The sequence below is a fragment of the Drosophila rhopaloa genome, unplaced genomic scaffold (genome assembly GCF_018152115.1).
Source record: "Drosophila rhopaloa isolate 14029-0021.01 unplaced genomic scaffold, ASM1815211v1 contig_80, whole genome shotgun sequence".
NCBI lineage: Eukaryota > Metazoa > Arthropoda > Insecta > Diptera > Drosophilidae > Drosophila > Drosophila rhopaloa.
The window spans coordinates 488,815-511,143 of NW_025335179.1; the positions used below are offsets into that span (position 1 = coordinate 488,815).

General features: G+C 43.7%; 1 protein-coding gene across 1 annotated transcript; it reads left to right on the plus strand.

Moving 5' to 3' along the window:
* Positions 1–4,010: 4,010 nt before the first annotated feature.
* On the plus strand, positions 4,011–22,219 carry LOC123038119. Its single transcript, XM_044461811.1, has 5 exons — positions 4,011–4,053; positions 20,527–21,102; positions 21,193–21,415; positions 21,471–21,702; positions 21,830–22,219. The coding sequence occupies exons 1-5, from the start codon at positions 4,011–4,013 to the stop codon at positions 22,217–22,219; spliced, it is 1,464 nt and encodes a 487-aa protein (XP_044317746.1).
* The last annotated feature ends 110 nt before the right edge of the window (positions 22,220–22,329 follow it).

Sequence of the window (22,329 nt, forward strand, 5' to 3'; positions counted from 1 at the left end):
CCCAGCCGAAGAGGGTTTTCTGCAGAGTTGGAAAGTCAGGACCTTGTCTAATTTGTCCAACAGCTTATAATTCGAAAAATGATTCTGCTCCTATTAACATATCTATTCTTTGTGGTTTGTAAAAATAGGGGTCTGCTAGTGGTAGGTTCTTTGGAATTTTCCAGTCATTGATATTGACCGACTGGTCAGGATGATATCCTGATATTGATTTCAAAATCCAAAAATCGAAAAAGAACTCACTACCATTTATACGCGACTTCACCATTGTGTGTACCTTTTTCTTAACTTGAGAATTGGACTCGCCAATACCAAGTAAGTTTATACACGTGTGAACAGCGCCTAATTTATTATATCGTTATCAGTCCCTTTGGTAGTGTTACCAGACTTATAATTATAAGCAGTCGAAATAGAGTCGTACTCCTGAGCAGAACGTGTTAAGACGCTTTAAGTTACAATTTAATATGTAATATATATTCAACCTAGTTATCCCTAAATAAACCAATACACCAAATACACCACTCGTTAAAGCTGCCCCTTTACAGTTCAGAAGTGGGATCAGTGTGGTTGGATACGTGTGAAGCGGAGGAGTTGTGCCAAAAACTCTAAGAAAAGCAGCGAGAATCGTCGGCGTGGAAAGTTTGCAATGGGATGTGTTCCCAAAGGTCTATGTGACAACGGAAATTGCAGATTACGGATGTGTTCCAGTTCTATGTGGCAGGCGGTTTCAAGCGAAACAGATCCTGGGAGACCAGGATTCTTAGTGAGGCTGTGGCGTATTGGTGAATTTCACAATTCGAAGAAAATAAGAATTCTCTTGAGGCCGGAGTTCTCTAGAAGCATACAAGAAGCTTGTGTGTATTCGTAGAGTGAACAAGCAGATGCAGAACTTTGTGAGGTACATATAGTTGTCTCGCTTGCACCTAGTAGTAAAAATACCAGGAATTGCCAGAAATGCCGAAGATAGCAGAACTTAAGTGCGACGTGTTAAGGTTCCTGCTAAGATCTAGAAACGTGTCAGTTTCGGGAACGAGAGCCAAATTGGTTTAAAGATTAATTGAGTTTGAACAATCAGAGGACGTCGAGCTGCCAGCATCAGTGGGGCTCACAATGCAGCAAGAAGAAGCAATGTCAGCTCAGTCAGCGGTAATTTCTCAATTGCAAAACAAAACAAGAAAGGAAAGCTAACTTCGGGCGGAGCCGAAGTTGATATACCCTTGCAGAATATTCTGTAAATTATATTCTCCAAAATTATTCATATGATGCAGTCTTAATACTCATAAAAAATCCCAGCTTCCTAACTTTAAAAACACCAAAGTTATGGCATTTCCAATCGTTCAGTTATATGGCAGCTATAGGATATAGTCGGCCGATCCTTATGAAATTTGATAGGTTGGATTGATTGGCTAAAAATAAAACACATAGAAAATCCCAACTTCCTAACTTAACAAAAACCAAAGTTATGGCATTTCCGATCAATCAGTTTTATGGCGGCTATAGGATATAGTCGGCCGATCCTTATGAAATTTGGTAGGTCGGATTGATAGGCCAAATATAAAACCCATAGAAAATCCCAACTTCCTAACTTCACAAACACCAAAGTTATGGCAATTCCGATCAATCAGTTATATGGCGGCTTATGAAATTTTGTAGGTCGGATTGATTGGCCAAATATAAAACCCATAGAAAATTCAAACTTCCTAACTTTACAAACACAAATGTTATGGCATTTCCGATCAATCAGTTATATGGCAGCTATAGGATATAGTCGGCCGATCCCGGCCGTTCCGACATATATACTGTTGGGGCGGCAGGTTGTCCTCGGCCACGAGGACGAGATCTCCCTCGCTGATGTTGGGCTGCTGCTGGTGCCACTTGCCCTGTATTTGGAGGCCCAGGACATATTCCCGAGACCATCGCCGCCAGAACATTTGCCTGACTGAAGAGACAAGCCGCCATCGCCGCAAGCAGTTGAGACCCTCCTGGTCCGGGGTCCGGAGTGCTGGTGTGGCGAGTAGCGGCCCGCCTGTCAGTAGGTGCCCGGGTGTCAGCGCCTCTCCGTCGCTTGGGTCGCTGCTGATTTCTCCGAGCGCCCGGGAGTTCATCACCGCCTTGATTCCCACGAAGACTGTCCCCAGTTCTTCTGCGCTTAGGAGCGCGCTGCCCACCGCCCGTAGGAGTAGGCTCTTGGCAGTTTTGACACCTGCCTCCCATAGTCCGCCCATGTGCGGAGCCCGCGGTGGTGTGAAGACAAATTCGCATCCGATTTTTGATGCGAATTCGCGTATCGCGTCGGCTTCGTCCTCTATCCTCTCTCGAAGGGCCCGGAAGTGGCGACTCGCTCCGACGAAGTTCGTCCCGTTGTCGCAATGGTCGACATCCTCGGCGCCCAACGAATCTTTGAAAAGCCAATAAAAAGGAATCTGTGGTTATATCTGAAACAACTTCTAGATGAACCGCTTTGGACGCAAAACAAACGAAGAGCGCAATGTAGGACTTGTCCTACCACGAATTTTCAATGTCGTATAGACAGGGCCACAAAAATCGACGCCACATATAGCAAATGGGCGGAGAGCACGGAGACGATCTGCGGGTAAATTTCCCATAATTTGTGCCATTAGGCTTACACTTAAAGCAGCGTATGCATGATCGAACTATCTGACTGCAGACCTCCTGAGCATTTACGATCCAAATACGATTTCGAAGGAGACTCACAAGGGCTCGTGGACCAACATGAAAATTGGAATGGTGAAGATGCCGAACATAGCTCTGCACAAATTGGGAGCGTTTTGTTAACAACAATGGAAACTTGGAATCGTATGATATAGGAGCATTAGCTAGTCGCCCCCAACTCGCAACAAAGAAAAGTGACACCAAGTCCCCTTGTCTTCATGGATGAATGGATTCAATCGCTGAAGACTTGGGCCAACTCTGGATCGTTTACGAACTTTTTCTCTTTCTTCATGATACTCGTGCTTCCGTAATATCTCGACAATTTTTAGAAAATCTTCATTATATTCAGTCGGCGACAAAGTTTTTTTCAAATACCACACTTTTGTCTTTGCATTTTCTTATGAAGCGGAACATATAAACGAATACCCGAAGCAGTATAAGGTGTGACGAAAATCCCTCGATTCTTCTTACTGCAGCGGGCAGTCCGACCGCAGTCGTCCTCGATTCTTGTAGTAGGACTTCTTCATCTAGGTCAAAGTGTGCATTCTGGGGCCAGTTTGCATCTTCCTTTTTTAAAAACGCGGGTCCAGTAAACCATATTGACTGTATAATTTCGTCGACGTCACAACCTCTTGATACAATATCTGCTGGGTTCTGTTTCGTTGGAACATGCCGCCATGTAGCTTCACCTGACCACTCTTGAATCTCCGCAACTCTATTCGATACGAATGTGGATAATGAAGATGGATGAGACCGGATCCAATGAAGCGTAACTTCAGAATCCGACCAATAAACAATCCGTTCGATAGGTACCTTTAATAGGGGCTTGATTCTGTGGCAGAGATCTGCGAGAAGGTGAGTGGCACATAACTCAAGCCTTGGGAGTGTCTTAGTCTTGAGCGGCGCTACTTTAGACTTTGAAGTCAACAGCGATATTTTATAACCTTCTTCAGTTTTGCTACGAATGTAGACGCAAGGATGCGTCGGCAAAGGCATGTAATTGGACCGGTGACATCGGATCGGTATGCACAAACCGGGGAATAGATATTTCCTCTAATTTAGACAATGTAATTTTTATCATATTCCAAGCTGTTTCCAAATGAATAGGAATCTACTCATCCCAATCTAACTTATTTAGCCAAAGTTCCTGCAATAGGATCTTTCCTCTAATTACAATAGGGCTTAATAAGCCGAGGGTGTCAAACAGCTTCGATGTCACCGATAGTATATTCCGTTTTGTCGCTCGGAGACCCATGACAGCAGTGTCAATTTGGAATTTGAAGGCATCTTCGTTATGTAACCACGATATTTCTAACGCCTTAGTTGACTCTGAGTCCGAGATGGGTATGGATTTAACTGTGCTCTCAGATGCGGTAACGTCAGGTGAGTTTGAAAACCACTTTGTCAATTCAAAACCTGCAGTTTGAAGAACCTGAGATACTTCAGACTTAATAGTCTTTAACTCCTCTACGCATGCAGCACCAGTCAACACATCATCGACATAAAAGTCGGATCCAATAACCTTAGCAGCTCTAGGAAAAGAAACTTTGGCAGACTCACCTAACCTTTTTAAACACCGTATAGCCAAAAACGGGGCTGGTCCAGTACCATATGTTACGGTGTTGAGCTTGTAAAATCTCAAGGACTCAGAGGGGTCTCTTCTCCACACTATAAGTTGAAACTGCCTATCTGCTTCATTCACCATCACTTGGTGATACATTTTCTTTACATCGGCGGTCAGGGCGAACCTATGCAGCCGGAAGCGCAGTAACGTTGAGTACAACTCATCTTGGATTGTCGGCCCAACCATCAAAATGTCATTTAGAGACTTCTGAGTTGACGATTTACAAGACGCATCGAAAACGACACGTAACTTGGTTGACGTACTTTGGGGGGGGGACAAAAACGAGTTGCCTAACTCATTTGGATCCGATTCAAACCGACCTAATGGCAAAACCTGAGTAGTCTTCCGGTAGTGTTCTTCACATAACTTTTGCTCAGGTGACAGAATTTTCTTTAGAGATGGCATTTTTTCCAGTGACCAAAACTTCTGTAGTGTGCTGTCAATAGACACTAAAATCTCTTCACTACAACTGAAACTTTTCACAACTTCTGTAGGGGAAGATGCCTTATATCTACCCGATACAACCCAGCCGAAGAGGGTTTTCTGCAGAGTTGGAAAGTCAGGACCTTGTCTAATTTGTCCAACAGCTTATAATTCGAAAAATGATTCTGCTCCTATTAACATATCTATTCTTTGTGGCTTGTAAAAATAGGGGTCTGCTAGTGGTAGGTTCTTTGGAATTTTCCAGTCATTGATATTGACCGACTGGTCAGGATGATATCCTGATATTGATTTCAAAATCCAAAAATCGAAAAAGAACTCACTACCATTTATACGCGACTTCACCATTGTGTGTACCTTTTTCTTAACTTGAGAATTGGACTCGCCAATACCAAGTAAGTTTATACACGTGTGAACAGCGCCTAATTTATTATATCGTTATCAGTCCCTTTGGTAGTGTTACCAGACTTATAATTATAAGCAGTCGAAATAGAGTCGTACTCCTGAGCAGAACGTGTTAAGACGCTTTAAGTTACAATTTAATATGAAATATATATTCAACCTAATTATCCCTAAATAAACCAATACACCAAATACACCACTCGTTAAAGCTGCCCCTTTACAGTTCAGAAGTGGGATCAGTGTGGTTGGATACGTGTGAAGCGGAGGAGTTGTGCCAAAAACTCTAAGAAAAGCAGCGAGAATCGTCGGCGTGGAAAGTTTGCAATGGGATGTGTTCCCAAAGGTCTATGTGACAACGGAAATTGCAGATTACGGATGTGTTCCAGTTCTACGTGGCAGGCGGTTTCAAGCGAAACAGATCCTGGGAGACCAGGATTCTTAGTGAGGCTGTGGCGTCTTGGTGAATTTCACAATTCGAAGAAAATAAGAATTCTCTAGAGGCCGGAGTTCTCTAGAAGCATACAAGAAGCTTGTGTGTATTCGTAGAGTGAACAAGCAGATGCAGAACTTTGTGAGGTACATATAGTTGTCTCGCTTGCACCTAGTAGTAAAAATACCAGGAATTTCCAGAAATGCCGAAGATAGCAGAACTTAAGTGCGACGTGTTAAGGTTCCTGCTAAGATCTAGAAACGTGTCAGTTTCGGGAACGAGAGCCAAATTGGTTTAAAGATTAATTGAGTTTGAACAATCAGAGGACGTCGAGCTGCCAGCATCAGTGGGGCTCACAATGCAGCAAGAAGAAGCAATGTCAGCTCAGTCAGCGGCAATTTCTCAATTGCAAAACAAAACAAGAAAGGAAAGCGAACTTCGGGCGGAGCCGAAGTTGATATACCCTTGCAGAATATTCTGTAAATTATATTCTCCAAAATTATTCATATGATGCAGTCTTAATACTCATAAAAAATCCCAGCTTCCTAACTTTAAAAACACCAAAGTTATGGCATTTCCAATCGTTCAGTTATATGGCAGCTATAGGATATAGTCGGCCGATCCTTATGAAATTTGATAGGTTGGATTGATTGGCTAAAAATAAAACACATAGAAAATCCCAACTTCCTAACTTAACAAAAACCAAAGTTATGGCATTTCCGATCAATCAGTTATATGGCGGCTATAGGATATAGTCGGCCGATCCTTATGAAATTTGGTAGGTCGGATTGATTGGCCGAATATAAAACCCATAGAAAATTCCAACTTCCTAACTTTACAAACACAAATGTTATGGCATTTCCGATCAATCAGTTATATGGCAGCTATAGGATATAGTCGGCCGATCCCGGCCGTTCCGACATATATACTGTTGGGGCGGCAGGTTGTCCTCGGCCACGAGGACGAGATCTCCCTCGCTGATGTTGGGCTGCTGCTGGTGCCACTTGCCCCGTATTTGGAGGCCCAGGACATATTCCCGAGACCATCGCCGCCAGAACATTTGCCTGACTGAAGAGACAAGCCGCCATCGCCGCAAGCAGTTGAGACCCTCCTGGTCCGGGGTCCGGAGTGCTGGTGTGGCGAGTAGCGGCCCGCCTGTCAGTAGGTGCCCGGGTGTCAGCGCCTCTCCGTCGCTTGGGTCGCTGCTGATTTCTCCGAGCGCCCGGGAGTTCATCACCGCCTTGATTCCCACGAAGACTGTCCCCAGCTCTTCTGCGCTTAGGAGCGCGCTGCCCACCGCCCGTAGGAGTAGGCTCTTGGCAGTTTTGACACCTGCCTCCCATAGTCCGCCCATGTGCGGAGCCCGCGGTGGTGTGAAGACAAATTCGCATCCGATTTTTGATGCGAATTCGCGTATCGCGTCGGCTTCGTCCTCTATCCTCTCTCGAAGGGCCCGGAAGTGGCGACTCGCTCCGACGAAGTTCGTCCCGTTGTCGCAATGGTCGACATCCTCGGCGCCCAACGAATCTTTGAAAAGCCAATAAAAAGGAATCTGTGGTTATATCTGAAACAACTTCTAGATGAACCGCTTTGGACGCAAAACAAACGAAGAGCGCAATGTAGGACTTATACGGAGTCCTACCACGAATTTTCAATGTCGTATAGACAGGGCCACAAAAATCGACGCCACATATAGCAAATGGGCGGAGAGCACGGAGACGATCTGCGGGTAAATTTCCCATAATTTGTGCCATTAGGCTTACACTTAAAGCAGCGTATGCATGATCGAACTATCTGACTGCAGACCTCCTGAGCGTTTACGATCCAAATACGATTTCGAAGGAGACCCACAAGGGCTCGTGGACCAACATGAAAATTGGAATGGTGAAGATGCCGAACATAGCTCTGCACAAATTGGGAGCGTTTTGTTAACAACAATGGAAACTTGGAATCGTATGATATAGGAGCATTAGCTAGTCGCCCCCAACTCGCAACAAAGAAAAGTGACACCAAGTCCCCTTGTCTTCATGGATGAATGGATTCAATCGCTGAAGACTTGGGCCAACTCTGGATCGTTTACGAACTTTTTCTCTTTCTTCATGATACTCGTGCTTCCGTAATATCTCGACAATTTTTAAAAAATCTTCATTATATTCAGTCGGCGATAAAGTTTTTTTCAAATACCACACTTTTGTCTTTGCATTTTCTTATGAAGCGGAACATATAAACGAATACCCGAAGCAGTATAAGGTGTGACGAAAATCCCTCGATTCTTCTTACTGCAGCGGGCAGTCCGACCGCAGTCGTCCTCGATTCTTGTAGTAGGACTTCTTCATCTAGGTCAAAGTGTGCATTCTGGGGCCAGTTTGCATCTTCCTTTTTTAAAAACGCGGGTCCAGTAAACCATATTGACTGTATAATTTCGTCGACGTCACAACCTCTTGATACAATATCTGCTGGGTTCTGTTTCGTTGGAACATGCCGCCATGTAGCTTCACCTGACCACTCTTAAATCTCCGCAACTCTATTCGATACGAATGTGGATAATGAAGATGGATGAGACCGGATCCAATGAAGCGTAACTTCAGAATCCGACCAATAAACAATCCGTTCGATAGGTACCTTTAATAGGGGCTTGATTCTGTGGCAGAGATCTGCGAGAAGGTGAGTGGCACATAACTCAAGCCTTGTGGTATAGTATATATAGTATAGTATATTCCGTTTTGTCGCTCGGAGACCCATGACAGCAGTGTCAATTTGGAATTTGAAGGCATCTTCGTTAGGTAACCACGATATTCCTAACGCCTTAGTTGACTCTGAGTCCGAGATGGGTATGGATTTAACTGTGCTCTCAGATGCGGTAACGTCAGGTGAGTTTGAAAACCACTTTGTCAATTCAAAACCTGCAGTTTGAAGAACCTGAGATACTTCAGACTTAATAGTCTTTAACTCCTCTACGCATGCAGCACCAGTCAACACATCATCGACATAAAAGTCGGATCCAATAACCTTAGCAGCTCTAGGAAAAGAAACTTTGGCAGACTCACCTAACCTTTTTAAACACCGTATAGCCAAAAACGGGGCTGGTCCAGTACCATATGTTACGGTGTTGAGCTTGTAAAATCTCAAGGACTCTTCTCCACACTATAAGTTGAAACTGCCTATCTGCTTCATTCACCATCACTTGGTGATACATTTTCTTTACATCGGCGGTCAGGGCGAACCTATGCAGCCGGAAGCGCAGTAACGTTGAGTACAACTCATCTTGGATTGTCGGCCCAACCATCAAAATGTCATTTAGAGACTTCTGAGTTGACGATTTACAAGACGCATCGAAAACGACACGTAACTTGGTTGACGTACTTTGGGGTCTCAGAACACATTGATGTGGAATAACATAATGTGGAGCAGAAGGAAGTTTATCTGTAAGAGACATATGACCCAAGGAAAGGTACTCCTCCATAAATTCTAGGTACATTTTCTTCATCTCAGGGTCTCGAGACAGCCTTCTTTCAAGCGACAAAAACGAGTTGCCTAACTCATTTGGATCCGATTCAAACCGACCTGATGGCAAAACCTGAGTAGTCTTCCGGTAGTGTTCTTCACATAACTTTTGCTCAGGTGACAGAATTTTCTTTAGAGATGGCATTTTTTCCAGTGACCAAAACTTCTGTAGTGTGCTGTCAATAGACACTAAAATCTCTTCACTACAACTGAAACTTTTCACAACTTCTGTAGGGGAAGATGCCTTATATCTACCCGATACAACCCAGCCGAAGAGGGTTTTCTGCAGAGTTGGAAAGTCAGGACCTTGTCTAATTTGTCCAACAGCTTATAATTCGAAAAATGATTCTGCTCCTATTAACATATCTATTCTTTGTGGCTTGTAAAAATAGGGGTCTGCTAGTGGTAGGTTCTTTGGAATTTTCCAGTCATTGATATTGACCGACTGGTCAGGATGATATCCTGATATTGATTTCAAAATCCAAAAATCGAAAAAGAACTCACTACCATTTATACGCGACTTCACCATTGTGTGTACCTTTTTCTTAACTTGAGAATTGGACTCGCCAATACCAAGTAAGTTTATACACGTGTGAACAGCGCCTAATTTATTATATCGTTATCAGTCCCTTTGGTAGTGTTACCAGACTTATAATTATAAGCAGTCGAAATAGAGTCGTACTCCTGAGCAGAACGTGTTAAGACGCTTTAAGTTACAATTTAATATGTAATATATATTCAACCTAGTTATCCCTAAATAAACCAATACACCAAATACACCACTCGTTAAAGCTGCCCCTTTACAGTTCAGAAGTGGGATCAGTGTGGTTGGATACGTGTGAAGCGGAGGAGTTGTGCCAAAAACTCTAAGAAAAGCAGCGAGAATCGTCGGCGTGGAAAGTTTGCAATGGGATGTGTTCCCAAAGGTCTATGTGACAACGGAAATTGCAGATTACGGATGTGTTCCAGTTCTACGTGGCAGGCGGTTTCAAGCGAAACAGATCCTGGGAGACCAGGATTCTTAGTGAGGCTGTGGCGTATTGGTGAATTTCACAATTCGAAGAAAATAAGAATTCTCTAGAGGCCGGAGTTCTCTAGAAGCATACAAGAAGCTTGTGTGTATTCGTAGAGTGAACAAGCAGATGCAGAACTTTGTGAGGTACATATAGTTGTCTCGCTTGCACCTAGTAGTAAAAATACCAGGAATTGCCAGAAATGCCGAAGATAGCAGAACTTAAGTGCGACGTGTTAAGGTTCCTGCTAAGATCTAGAAACGTGTCAGTTTCGGGAACGAGAGCCAAATTGGTTTAAAGATTAATTGAGTTTGAACAATCAGAGGACGTCGAGCTGCCAGCATCAGTGGGGCTCACAATGCAGCAAGAAGAAGCAATGTCAGCTCAGTCAGCGGCAATTTCTCAATTGCAAAACAAAACAAGAAAGGAAAGCTAACTTCGGGCGGAGCCGAAGTTGATATACCCTTGCAGAATATTCTGTAAATTATATTCTCCAAAATTATTCATATGATGCAGTCTTAATACTCATAAAAAATCCCAGCTTCCTAACTTTAAAAACACCAAAGTTATGGCATTTCCAATCGTTCAGTTATATGGCAGCTATAGGATATAGTCGGCCGATCCTTATGAAATTTGATAGGTTGGATTGATTGGCTAAAAATAAAACACATAGAAAATCCCAACTTCCTAACTTAACAAAAACCAAAGTTATGGCATTTCCGATCAATCAGTTATATGGCGGCTATAGGATATAGTCGGCCGATCCTTATGAAATTTGGTAGGTCGGATTGATAGGCCAAATATAAAACCCATAGAAAATCCCAACTTCCTAACTTCACAAACACCAAAGTTATGGCAATTCCGATCAATCAGTTATATGGCAGCTATAGGATATAGTCGGCCGATCCTTATGAAATTTGGTAGGTCGGATTGATTGGCCAAATATAAAACCCATAGAAAATTCCAACTTCCTTACTTTACAAACACAAATGTTATGGCATTTCCGATCAATCAGTTATATGGCAGCTATAGGATATAGTCGGCCGATCCCGGCCGTTCCGACATATATACTGTTGGGGCGGCAGGTTGTCCTCAGCCACGAGGACGAGATCTCCCTCGCTGATGTTGGGCTGCTGCTGGTGCCACTTGCCCCGTATTTGGAGGCCCAGGACATATTCCCGAGACCATCGCCGCCAGAACATTTGCCTGACTGAAGAGACAAGCCGCCATCGCCGCAAGCAGTTGAGACCCTCCTGGTCCGGGGTCCGGAGTGCTGGTGTGGCGAGTAGCGGCCCGCCTGTCAGTAGGTGCCCGGGTGTCAGCGCCTCTCCGTCGCTTGGGTCGCTGCTGATTTCTCCGAGCGCCCGGGAGTTCATCACCGCCTTGATTCCCACGAAGACTGTCCCCAGCTCTTCTGCGCTTAGGAGCGCGCTGCCCACCGCCCGTAGGAGTAGGCTCTTGGCAGTTTTGACACCTGCCTCCCATAGTCCGCCCATGTGCGGAGCCCGCGGTGGTGTGAAGACAAATTCGCATCCGATTTTTGATGCGAATTCGCGTATCGCGTCGGCTTCGTCCTCTATCCTCTCTCGAAGGGCCCGGAAGTGGCGACTCGCTCCGACGAAGTTCGTCCCGTTGTCGCAATGGTCGACATCCTCGGCGCCCATCGAATCTTTGAAAAGCCAATAAAAAGGAATCTGTGGTTATATCTGAAACAACTTCTAGATGAACCGCTTTGGACGCAAAACAAACGAAGAGCGCAATGTAGGACTTACTCGGAGTCCTACCACGAATTTCGTCGTATAGACAGGGCCACAAAAATCGACGCCACATATAGCAAATGGGCGGAGAGCACGGAGACGATCTGCGGGTAAATTTCCCATAATTTGTGCCATTAGGCTTACACTTAAAGCAGCGTATGCATGATCGAACTATCTGACTGCAGACCTCCTGAGCGTTTACGATCCAAATACGATTTCGAAGGAGACTCACAAGGGCTCGTGGACCAACATGAAAATTGGAATGGTGAAGATGCCGAACATAGCTCTGCACAAATTGGGAGCGTTTTGTTAACAACAATGGAAACTTGGAATCGTATGATATAGGAGCATTAGCTAGTCGCCCCCAACTCGCAACAAAGAAAAGTGACACCAAGTCCCCTTGTCTTCATGGATGAATGGATTCAATCGCTGAAGACTTGGGCCAACTCTGGATCGTTTACGAACTTTTTCTCTTTCTTCATGATACTCGTGCTTCCGTAATATCTCGACAATTTTTAGAAAATCTTCATTATATTCAGTCGGCGACAAAGTTTTTTTCAAATACCACACTTTTGTCTTTGCATTTTCTTATGAAGCGGAACATATAAACGAATACCCGAAGCAGTATAAGGTGTGACGAAAATCCCTCGATTCTTCTTACTGCAGCGGGCAGTCCGACCGCAGTCGTCCTCGATTCTTGTAGTAGGACTTCTTCATCTAGGTCAAAGTGTGCATTCTGGGGCCAGTTTGCATCTTCCTTTTTTAAAAACGCGGGTCCAGTAAACCATATTGACTGTATAATTTCGTCGACGTCACAACCTCTTGATACAATATCTGCTGGGTTCTGTTTCGTTGGAACATGCCGCCATGTAGCTTCACCTGACCACTCTTGAATCTCCGCAACTCTATTCGATACGAATGTGGATAATGAAGATGGATGAGACCGGATCCAATGAAGCGTAACTTCAGAATCCGACCAATAAACAATCCGTTCGATAGGTACCTTTAATAGGGGCTTGATTCTGTGGCAGAGATCTGCGAGAAGGTGAGTGGCACATAACTCAAGCCTTGGGAGTGTCTTAGTCTTGAGCGGCGCTACTTTAGACTTTGAAGTCAACAGCGATATTTTATAACCTTCTTCAGTTTTGCTACGAATGTAGACGCAAGCTCCATAAGCTCTTAAGGATGCGTCGGCAAAGGCATGTAATTGGACCGGTGACATCGGATCGGTATGCACAAACCGGGGAATAGATATTTCCTCTAATTTAGACAATGTAATTTTTATCATATTCCAAGCTGTTTCCAAATGAATAGGAATCTACTCATCCCAATCTAACTTATTTAGCCAAAGTTCCTGCAATAGGATCTTTCCTCTAATTACAATAGGACTTAATAAGCCGAGGGGGTCAAACAGCTTCGATGTCACCGATAGTATATTCCGTTTTGTCGCTCGGAGACCCATGACAGCAGTGTCAATTTGGAATTTGAAGGCATCTTCGTTAGGTAACCACGATATTTCTAACGCCTTAGTTGACTCTGAGTCCGAGATGGGTATGGATTTAACTGTGCTCTCAGATGCGGTAACGTCAGGTGAGTTTGAAAACCACTTTGTCAATTCAAAACCTGCAGTTTGAAGAACCTGAGATACTTCAGACTCAATAGTCTTTAACTCCTCTACGCATGCAGCACCAGTCAACACATCATCGACATAAAAGTCGGATCCAATAACCTTAGCAGCTCTAGGAAAAGAAACTTTGGCAGACTCACCTAACCTTTTTAAATACCGTATAGCCAAAAACGGGGCTGGTCCAGTACCATATGTTACGGTGTTGAGCTTGTAAAATCTCAAGGACTCAGAGGGGTCTCTTCTCCACACTATAAGTTGAAACTGCCTATCTGCTTCATTCACCATCACTTGGTGATACATTTTTTTTACATCGGCGGTCAGGGCGAACCTATGCAGCCGGAAGCGCAGTAACGTTGAGTACAACTCATCTTGGATTGTCGGCCCAACCATCAAAATGTCATTTAGAGACTTCTGAGTTGACGATTTACAAGACGCATCGAAAACGACACGTAACTTGGTTGACGTACTTTGGGGTCTCAGAACACATTGATGTGGAATAACATAATGTGGAGCAGAAGGAAGTTTATCTGTAAGAGACATATGACCTAAGGAAAGGTACTCCTCCATAAATTCTAGGTACATCTTCATCTCAGGGTCTCGAGACAGCCTTCTTTCAAGCGACAAAAACGAGTTGCCTAACTCATTTAGATCCGATTTAAACGGCAGTCTTACTTCAAACCGACCTGATGGCAAAACCTGAGTAGTCTTCCGGTAGTGTTCTTCACATAACTTTTGCCCAGGTGACAGAATTTTCTTTAGAGATGGCATTTTTTCCAGTGACCAAAACTTCTGTAGTGTGCTGTCAATAGACACTAAAATCTCTTCACTACAACTGAAACTTTTCACAACTTCTTCTAGGGGAAGATGCCTTATATCTACCCGATACAACCCAGCCGAAGAGGGTTTTCTGCAGAGTTGGAAAGTCAGGACCTTGTCTAATTTGTCCAACAGCTTATAATTCGAAAAATGATTCTGCTCCTATTAACATATCTATTCTTTGTGGTTTGTAAAAATAGGGGTCTGCTAGTGGTAGGTTCTTTGGAATTTTCCAGTCATTGATATTGACCGACTGGTCAGGATGATATCCTGATATTGATTTCAAAATCCAAAAATCGAAAAAGAACTCACTACCATTTATACGCGACTTCACCATTGTGTGTACCTTTTTCTTAACTTGAGAATTGGACTCGCCAATACCAAGTAAGTTTATACACGTGTGAACAGCGCCTAATTTATTATATCGTTATCAGTCCCTTTGGTAGTGTTACCAGACTTATAATTATAAGCAGTCGAAATAGAGTCGTACTCCTGAGCAGAACGTGTTAAGACGCTTTAAGTTACAATTTAATATGTAATATATATTCAACCTAGTTATCCCTAAATAAACCAATACACCAAATACACCACTCGTTAAAGCTGCCCCTTTACAGTTCAGAAGTGGGATCAGTGTGGTTGGATACGTGTGAAGCGGAGGAGTTGTGCCAAAAACTCTAAGAAAAGCAGCGAGAATCGTCGGCGTGGAAAGTTTGCAATGGGATGTGTTCCCAAAGGTCTATGTGACAACGGAAATTGCAGATTACGGATGTGTTCCAGTTCTACGTGGCAGGCGGTTTCAAGCGAAACAGATCCTGGGAGACCAGGATTCTTAGTGAGGCTGTGGCGTATTGGTGAATTTCACAATTCGAAGAAAATAAGAATTCTCTAGAGGCCGGAGTTCTCTAGAAGCATACAAGAAGCTTGTGTGTATTCGTAGAGTGAACAAGCAGATGCAGAACTTTGTGAGGTACATATAGTTGTCTCGCTTGCACCTAGTAGTAAAAATACCGGGAATTGCCAGAAATGCCGAAGATAGCAGAACTTAAGTGCGACGTGTTAAGGTTCCTGCTAAGATCTAGAAACGTGTCAGTTTCGGGAACGAGAGCCAAATTGGTTTAAAGATTAATTGAGTTTGAACAATCAGAGGACGTCGAGCTGCCAGCATCAGTGGGGCTCACAATGCAGCAAGAAGAAGCAATGTCAGCTCAGTCAGCGGTAATTTCTCAATTGCAAAACAAAACAAGAAAGGAAAGCTAACTTCGGGCGGAGCCGAAGTTGATATACCCTTGCAGAATATTCTGTAAATTATATTCTCCAAAATTATTCATATGATGCAGTCTTAATACTCATAAAAAATCCCAGCTTCCTAACTTTAAAAACACCAAAGTTATGGCATTTCCAATCGTTCAGTTATATGGCAGCTATAGGATATAGTCGGCCGATCCTAATGAAATTTGATAGGTTGGATTGATTGGCTAAAAGTAAAACACATAGAAAATCCTTGATTCCCACGAAGACTGTCCCCAGCTCTTCTGCGCTTAGGAGCGCGCTGCCCACCGCCCGTAGGAGTAGGCTCTTGGCAGTTTTGACACCTGCCTCCCATAGTCCGCCCATGTGCGGAGCCCGCGGTGGTGTGAAGACAAATTCGCATCCGATTTTTGATGCGAATTCGCGTATCGCGTCGGCTTCGTCCTCTATCCTCTCTCGAAGGGCCCGGAAGTGGCGACTCGCTCCGACGAAGTTCGTCCCGTTGTCGCAATGGTCGACATCCTCGGCGCCCATCGAATCTTTGAAAAGCCAATAAAAAGGAATCTGTGGTTATATCTGAAACAACTTCTAGATGAACCGCTTTGGACGCAAAACAAACGAAGAGCGCAATGTAGGACTTATACGGAGTCCTACCACGAATTTTCAATGTCGTATAGACAGGGCCACAAAAATCGACGCCACATATAGCAAATGGGCGGAGAGCACGGAGACGATCTGCGGGTAAATTTCCCATAATTTGTGCCATTAGGCTTACACTTAAAGCAGCGTATGCATGATCGAACTATCTGACTGCAGACCTCCTGAGCGTTTACGATCCAAATACGATTTCGAAGGAGACTCACAAGGGCTCGTGAACCAACATGAAAATTGGAATGGTGAAGATGCCGAACATAGCTCTGCACAAATTGGGAGCGTTTTGTTAACAACAATGGAAACTTGGAATCGTATGATATAGGAGCATTAGCTAGTCGCCCCCAACAAAGAAAAGTGACACCAAGTCCCCTTGTCTTCATGGATGAATGGATTCAATCGCTGAAGACTTGGGCCAACTCTGGATCGTTTACGAACTTTTTCTCTTTCTTCATGATACTCGTGCTTCCGTAATATCTCGACAATTTTTAGAAAATCTTCATTATATTCAGTCGGCGACAAAGTTTTTTCAAATACCACACTTTTGTCTTTGCATTTTCTTATGAAGCGGAACATATAAACGAATACCCGAAGCAGTATAAGGTGTGACGAAAATCCCTCGATTCTTCTTACTGCAGCGGGCAGTCCGACCGCAGTCGTCCTCGATTCTTGTAGTAGGACTTCTTCATCTAGGTCAAAGTGTGCATTCTGGGGCCAGTTTGCATCTTCCTTTTTAAAAACGCGGGTCCAGTAAACCATATTGACTGTATAATTTCGTCGACGTCACAACCTCTTGATACAATATCTGCTGGGTTCTGTTTCATTGGAACATGCCGTTATGTAGCTTCACCTGACCACTCTTGAATCTCCGCAACTCTATTCGATACGAATGTGGATAATGAAGATGGATGAGACCGGATCCAATGAAGCGTAACTTTAGAATCCGACCAATAAACAATCCGTTCGATAGGTACCTTTAATAGGGGCTTGATTCTGTGGCAGAGATCTGCGAGAAGGTGAGTGGCACATAACTCAAGCCTTGGGAGTGTCTTAGTCTTGAGCGGCGCTACTTTTAGACTTTGAAGTCAACAGCGATATTTTATAACCTTCTTCAGTTTTGCTACGAATGTAGACGCAAGCTCCATAAGCTCTTAAGGATGCGTCGGCAAAGGCATGTAATTGGACCGGTGACATCGGATCGGTATGCACAAACCGGGGAATAGATATTTCCTCTAATTTAGACAATGTAATTTTTATCATATTCCAAGCTGTTTCCAAATGAATAGGAATCTACTCATCCCAATCTAACTTATTTAGCCAAAGTTCCTGCAATAGGATCTTTCCTCTAATTACAATAGGACTTAATAAGCCGAGGGGGTCAAACAGCTTCGATGTCACCGATAGTATATTCCGTTTTGTCGCTCGGAGACCCATGACAGCAGTGTCAATTTGGAATTTGAAGGCATCTTCGTTAGGTAACCACGATATTCCTAACGCCTTAGTTGACTCTGAGTCCGAGATGGGTATGGATTTAACTGTGCTCTCAGATGCGGTAAACCTGCAGTTTGAAGAACCTGAGATACTTCAGACTCAATAGTCTTTAACTCCTCTACGCATGCAGCACCAGTCAACACATCATCGACATAAAAGTCGGATCCAATAACCTTAGCAGCTCTAGGAAAAGAAACTTAGGCAGACTCACCTAACCTTTTTAAATACCGTATAGCCAAAAACGGGGCTGGTCCAGTACCATATGTTACGGTGTTGAGCTTGTAAAATCTCAAGGACTCAGAGGGGTCTCTTCTCCACACTATAAGTTGAAACTGCCTATCTGCTTCATTCACCATCACTTGGTGATACATTTTTTTACATCGGCGGTCAGGGCGAACCTATGCAGCCGGAAGCGCAGTAACGTTGAGTACAACTCATCTTGGATTGTCGGCCCAACCATCAAAATGTCATTTAGAGACTTCTGAGTTGACGATTTACAAGACGCATCGAAAACGACACGTAACTTGGTTGACGTACTTTGGGGTCTCAGAACACATTGATGTGGAATAACATAATGTGGAGCAGAAGGAAGTTTATCTGTAAGAGACATATGACCTAAGGAAAGGTACTCCTCCATAAATTCTAGGTACATCTTCATCTCAGGGTCTCGAGACAGCCTTCTTTCAAGCGACAAAAACGAGTTGCCTAACTCATTTGGATCCGATTTAAACGGCAGTCTTACTTCAAACCGACCTGATGGCAAAACCTGAGTAGTCTTCCGGTAGTGTTCTTCACATAACTTTTGCCCAGGTGACAGAATTTTCTTTAGAGATGGCATTTTTTCCAGTGACCAAAACTTCTGTAGTGTGCTGTCAATAGACACTAAAATCTCTTCACTACAACTGAAACTTTTCACAACTTCTGTAGGGGAAGATGCCTTATATCTACCCGATACAACCCAGCCGAAGAGGGTTTTCTGCAGAGTTGGAAAGTCAGGACCTTGTCTAATTTGTCCAACAGCTTATAATTCGAAAAATGATTCTGCTCCTATTAACATATCTATTCTTTGTGGTTTGTAAAAATAGGGGTCTGCTAGTGGTAGGTTCTTTGGAATTTTCCAGTCATTGATATTGACCGACTGGTCAGGATGATATCCTGATATTGATTTCAAAATCCAAAAATCGAAAAAGAACTCACTACCATTTATACGCGACTTCACCATTGTGTGTACCTTTTTCTTAACTTGAGAATTGGACTCGCCAATACCAAGTAAGTTTATACACGTGTGAACAGCGCCTAATTTATTATATCGTTATCAGTCCCTTTGGTAGTGTTACCAGACTTATAATTATAAGCAGTCGAAATAGAGTCGTACTCCTGAGCAGAACGTGTTAAGACGCTTTAAGTTACAATTTAATATGTAATATATATTCAACCTAATTATCCCTAAATAAACCAATACACCAAATACACCACTCGTTAAAGCTGCCCCTTTACAGTTCAGAAGTGGGATCAGTGTGGTTGGATACGTGTGAAGCGGAGGAGTTGTGCCAAAAACTCTAAGAAAAGCAGCGAGAATCGTCGGCGTGGAAAGTTTGCAATGGGATGTGTTCCCAAAGGTCTATGTGACAACGGAAATTGCAGATTACGGATGTGTTCCAGTTCTACGTGGCAGGCGGTTTCAAGCGAAACAGATCCTGGGAGACCAGGATTCTTAGTGAGGCTGTGGCGTATTGGTGAATTTCACAATTCGAAGAAAATAAGAATTCTCTAGAGGCCGGAGTTCTCTAGAAGCATACAAGAAGCTTGTGTGTATTCGTAGAGTGAACAAGCAGATGCAGAACTTTGTGAGGTACATATAGTTGTCTCGCTTGCACCTAGTAGTAAAAATACCAGGAATTGCCAGAAATGCCGAAGATAGCAGAACTTAAGTGCGACGTGTTAAGGTTCCTGCTAAGATCTAGAAACGTGTCAGTTTCGGGAACGAGAGCCAAATTGGTTTAAAGATTAATTGAGTTTGAACAATCAGAGGACGTCGAGCTGCCAGCATCAGTGGGGCTCACAATGCAGCAAGAAGAAGCAATGTCAGCTCAGTCAGCGGTAATTTCTCAATTGCAAAACAAAACAAGAAAGGAAAGCTAACTTCGGGCGGAGCCGAAGTTGATATACCCTTGCAGAATATTCTGTAAATTATATTCTCCAAAATTATTCATATGATGCAGTCTTAATACTCATAAAAAATCCCAGCTTCCTAACTTTAAAAACACCAAAGTTATGGCATTTCCAATCGTTCAGTTATATGGCAGCTATAGGATATAGTCGGCCGATCCTAATGAAATTTGATAGGTTGGATTGATTGGCTAAAAGTAAAACACATAGAAAATCCCAACTTCCTAACTTAACAAAAACCAAAGTTATGGCATTTCCGATCAATCAGTTATAGGGCGGCTATAGGATATAGTCGGCCGATCCTTATGAAATTTGGTAGGTCGGATTGATTGGCTAAATATAAAACCCATAGAAAATTCCAACTTCCTAACTTTACAAACACAAATGTTATGGCATTTCCGATCAATCAGTTATATGGCAGCTATAGGATATAGTCGGCCGATCCCGGCCGTTCCGACATATATACTGCGTGCAAAGGAAAGAAGGGTGCGTGCAAAGTTTCAACTCGATAGCTTTAAAACTGAGAGACTAGTTTGCGTAGAAACAGACAGACGGACAGACGGACATGGCTATATCAACTCAGGAGGTGATCCTGATCAAGAATATATATACTTTATAGGGTCGGAGATGTCTCCTTCACTGCGTTGCACACTTTTGACCAAAATTATAATACCCTCTGCAAGGGTATAATGAAGGAACTAAAGGACATGCTAGCTCAATTAGTTACCGTTCAAATGGGAAACGCAGCACCTGCACAGCAGAAAATTATCAGCAGCAACGGCAGCCAATAATCGATTTGGATATCGACGAGATCAGCAACGAGAGGAACATTCCTGTACAGGCTACCAACAACGTGAGGCAAGCTTCAGTCAAGGAAATTGCCAACACCTTGCCAGAATATGATCCCAGCGACGACAGCGCCATTTCAGTCGACCAGTTCATCGATCGTGTCAACAAAGTAGTTGATGCCTACCAGTGGGACGAGAAGTTCCTGTTACTTGCTATTTATACCAGGCTAAAAGGTCCAGCCAAGATGTGGCTAGATTCATCACCCGTTCTACATACTACGTGGAAGCACTTCGCCGATGCTATACAGGACGAGTTCGGCGCCAATCCAGACGTAGCAGAATTGCATTTCAACATGGCCAATGCAACCAGGCGATCAAAGGAGACGGTAAAGGAGTACTGTTTCAGGATGTCAGCCCTTGGGGTGCGGTACAAGCTCAGCGAGGCAGCAATCATCAAATATGTTCGCTCAGGTCTACAGCATCGAGAATTGCAAAATAGTATTGCAGCAATTCATTTCTCAACAATGAAACAACTTATTTTCTCTTATTTTCTTTACAAAGGAAGGACGAGTACGACCCAGAAACAATATTCAACGAAAGCCAGCAACTTCGAGCAGAAGCAGGACACCGAAGTAAAACCGCCAAAGTCGAAGGAATCCCTGAAGTGTTACAATTGCGGAAAAATTGGGCACTTTGCTAAGTCGTGTCCAAAGGAGAGGAAAAAGTCACGCTGTACCAAATGCAACAAGTTCCACGAGCAAACGGACGTTGCCAAGCTACGAATGTCATACGTTTAGGAGCCGCAAATCAGGACAATCTGTTCACCCGGACGATTACAGCGCTTTCATCGACACAGGTAGTCAAGCCAGTCTCATGCGACAAGCACTTGCCGAGCAAATCAACGCCAAGCGCCACAAGTGCTCTATGAAGATAAGAGGCATTTGCGGAGGTTCACGAATCCTCACAGAAGCGATGACTGTGGATATAGGAATCGATGTGAAGACGATCACAGCAAAGGTGTATATAGCGGACGACGATCTATTGCTAGAGGATTTTCTATTGGGAAAGGACGTCATCATTTCCGCTCATCTCGAGCTCAACTTTGAGTCAGGCGATTCAAAAAATTAAACGAGCAGTCCATCAGCCGACAACCCCTGTAAACGGTACCAAGATCGCAAAGCTTCTGGAAAATTTTCAGAACGACAAGGAAAGTGAGGAAATGCGCAGCTTACTGGAGAAGTTCGCCGATGTTTTCTCAACAGGGTTGGAAGGCATAGGAAAGACAAGCGTGGTCAAAGCACACATCACCGTCGAAAGCAATCAGGTAGTAGCACAAGCCCCATACCGAGTTACCGAGCCAAAGAAGGAAATCGTTAGCAGAATGGTCGACGAGCTGCTAAAACAGGATATAATCACGATGTCAACGTCAGAGTACGCCAGCCCGGTGGTGCTCATCAAGAAGCCGAATGGTAGCGATCGAATGTGCGTCGATTACCGTCGCCTGAATAAGCTGATAAAGAAGGAGAATTTCCCAGTCCCGAACATCGAAGAGCGTCTGCAGGAGGCGAAAAGATTTAAGTACTTCTAATCCCTGGATCTCAACAGTGGATATTATCAGATAGAGCCTACATCACCACAGAGGGATTGTTGTTCGAGTTCAAGCAACTTCCGTTCAGATTGAAGAACGCACCTGCAGTT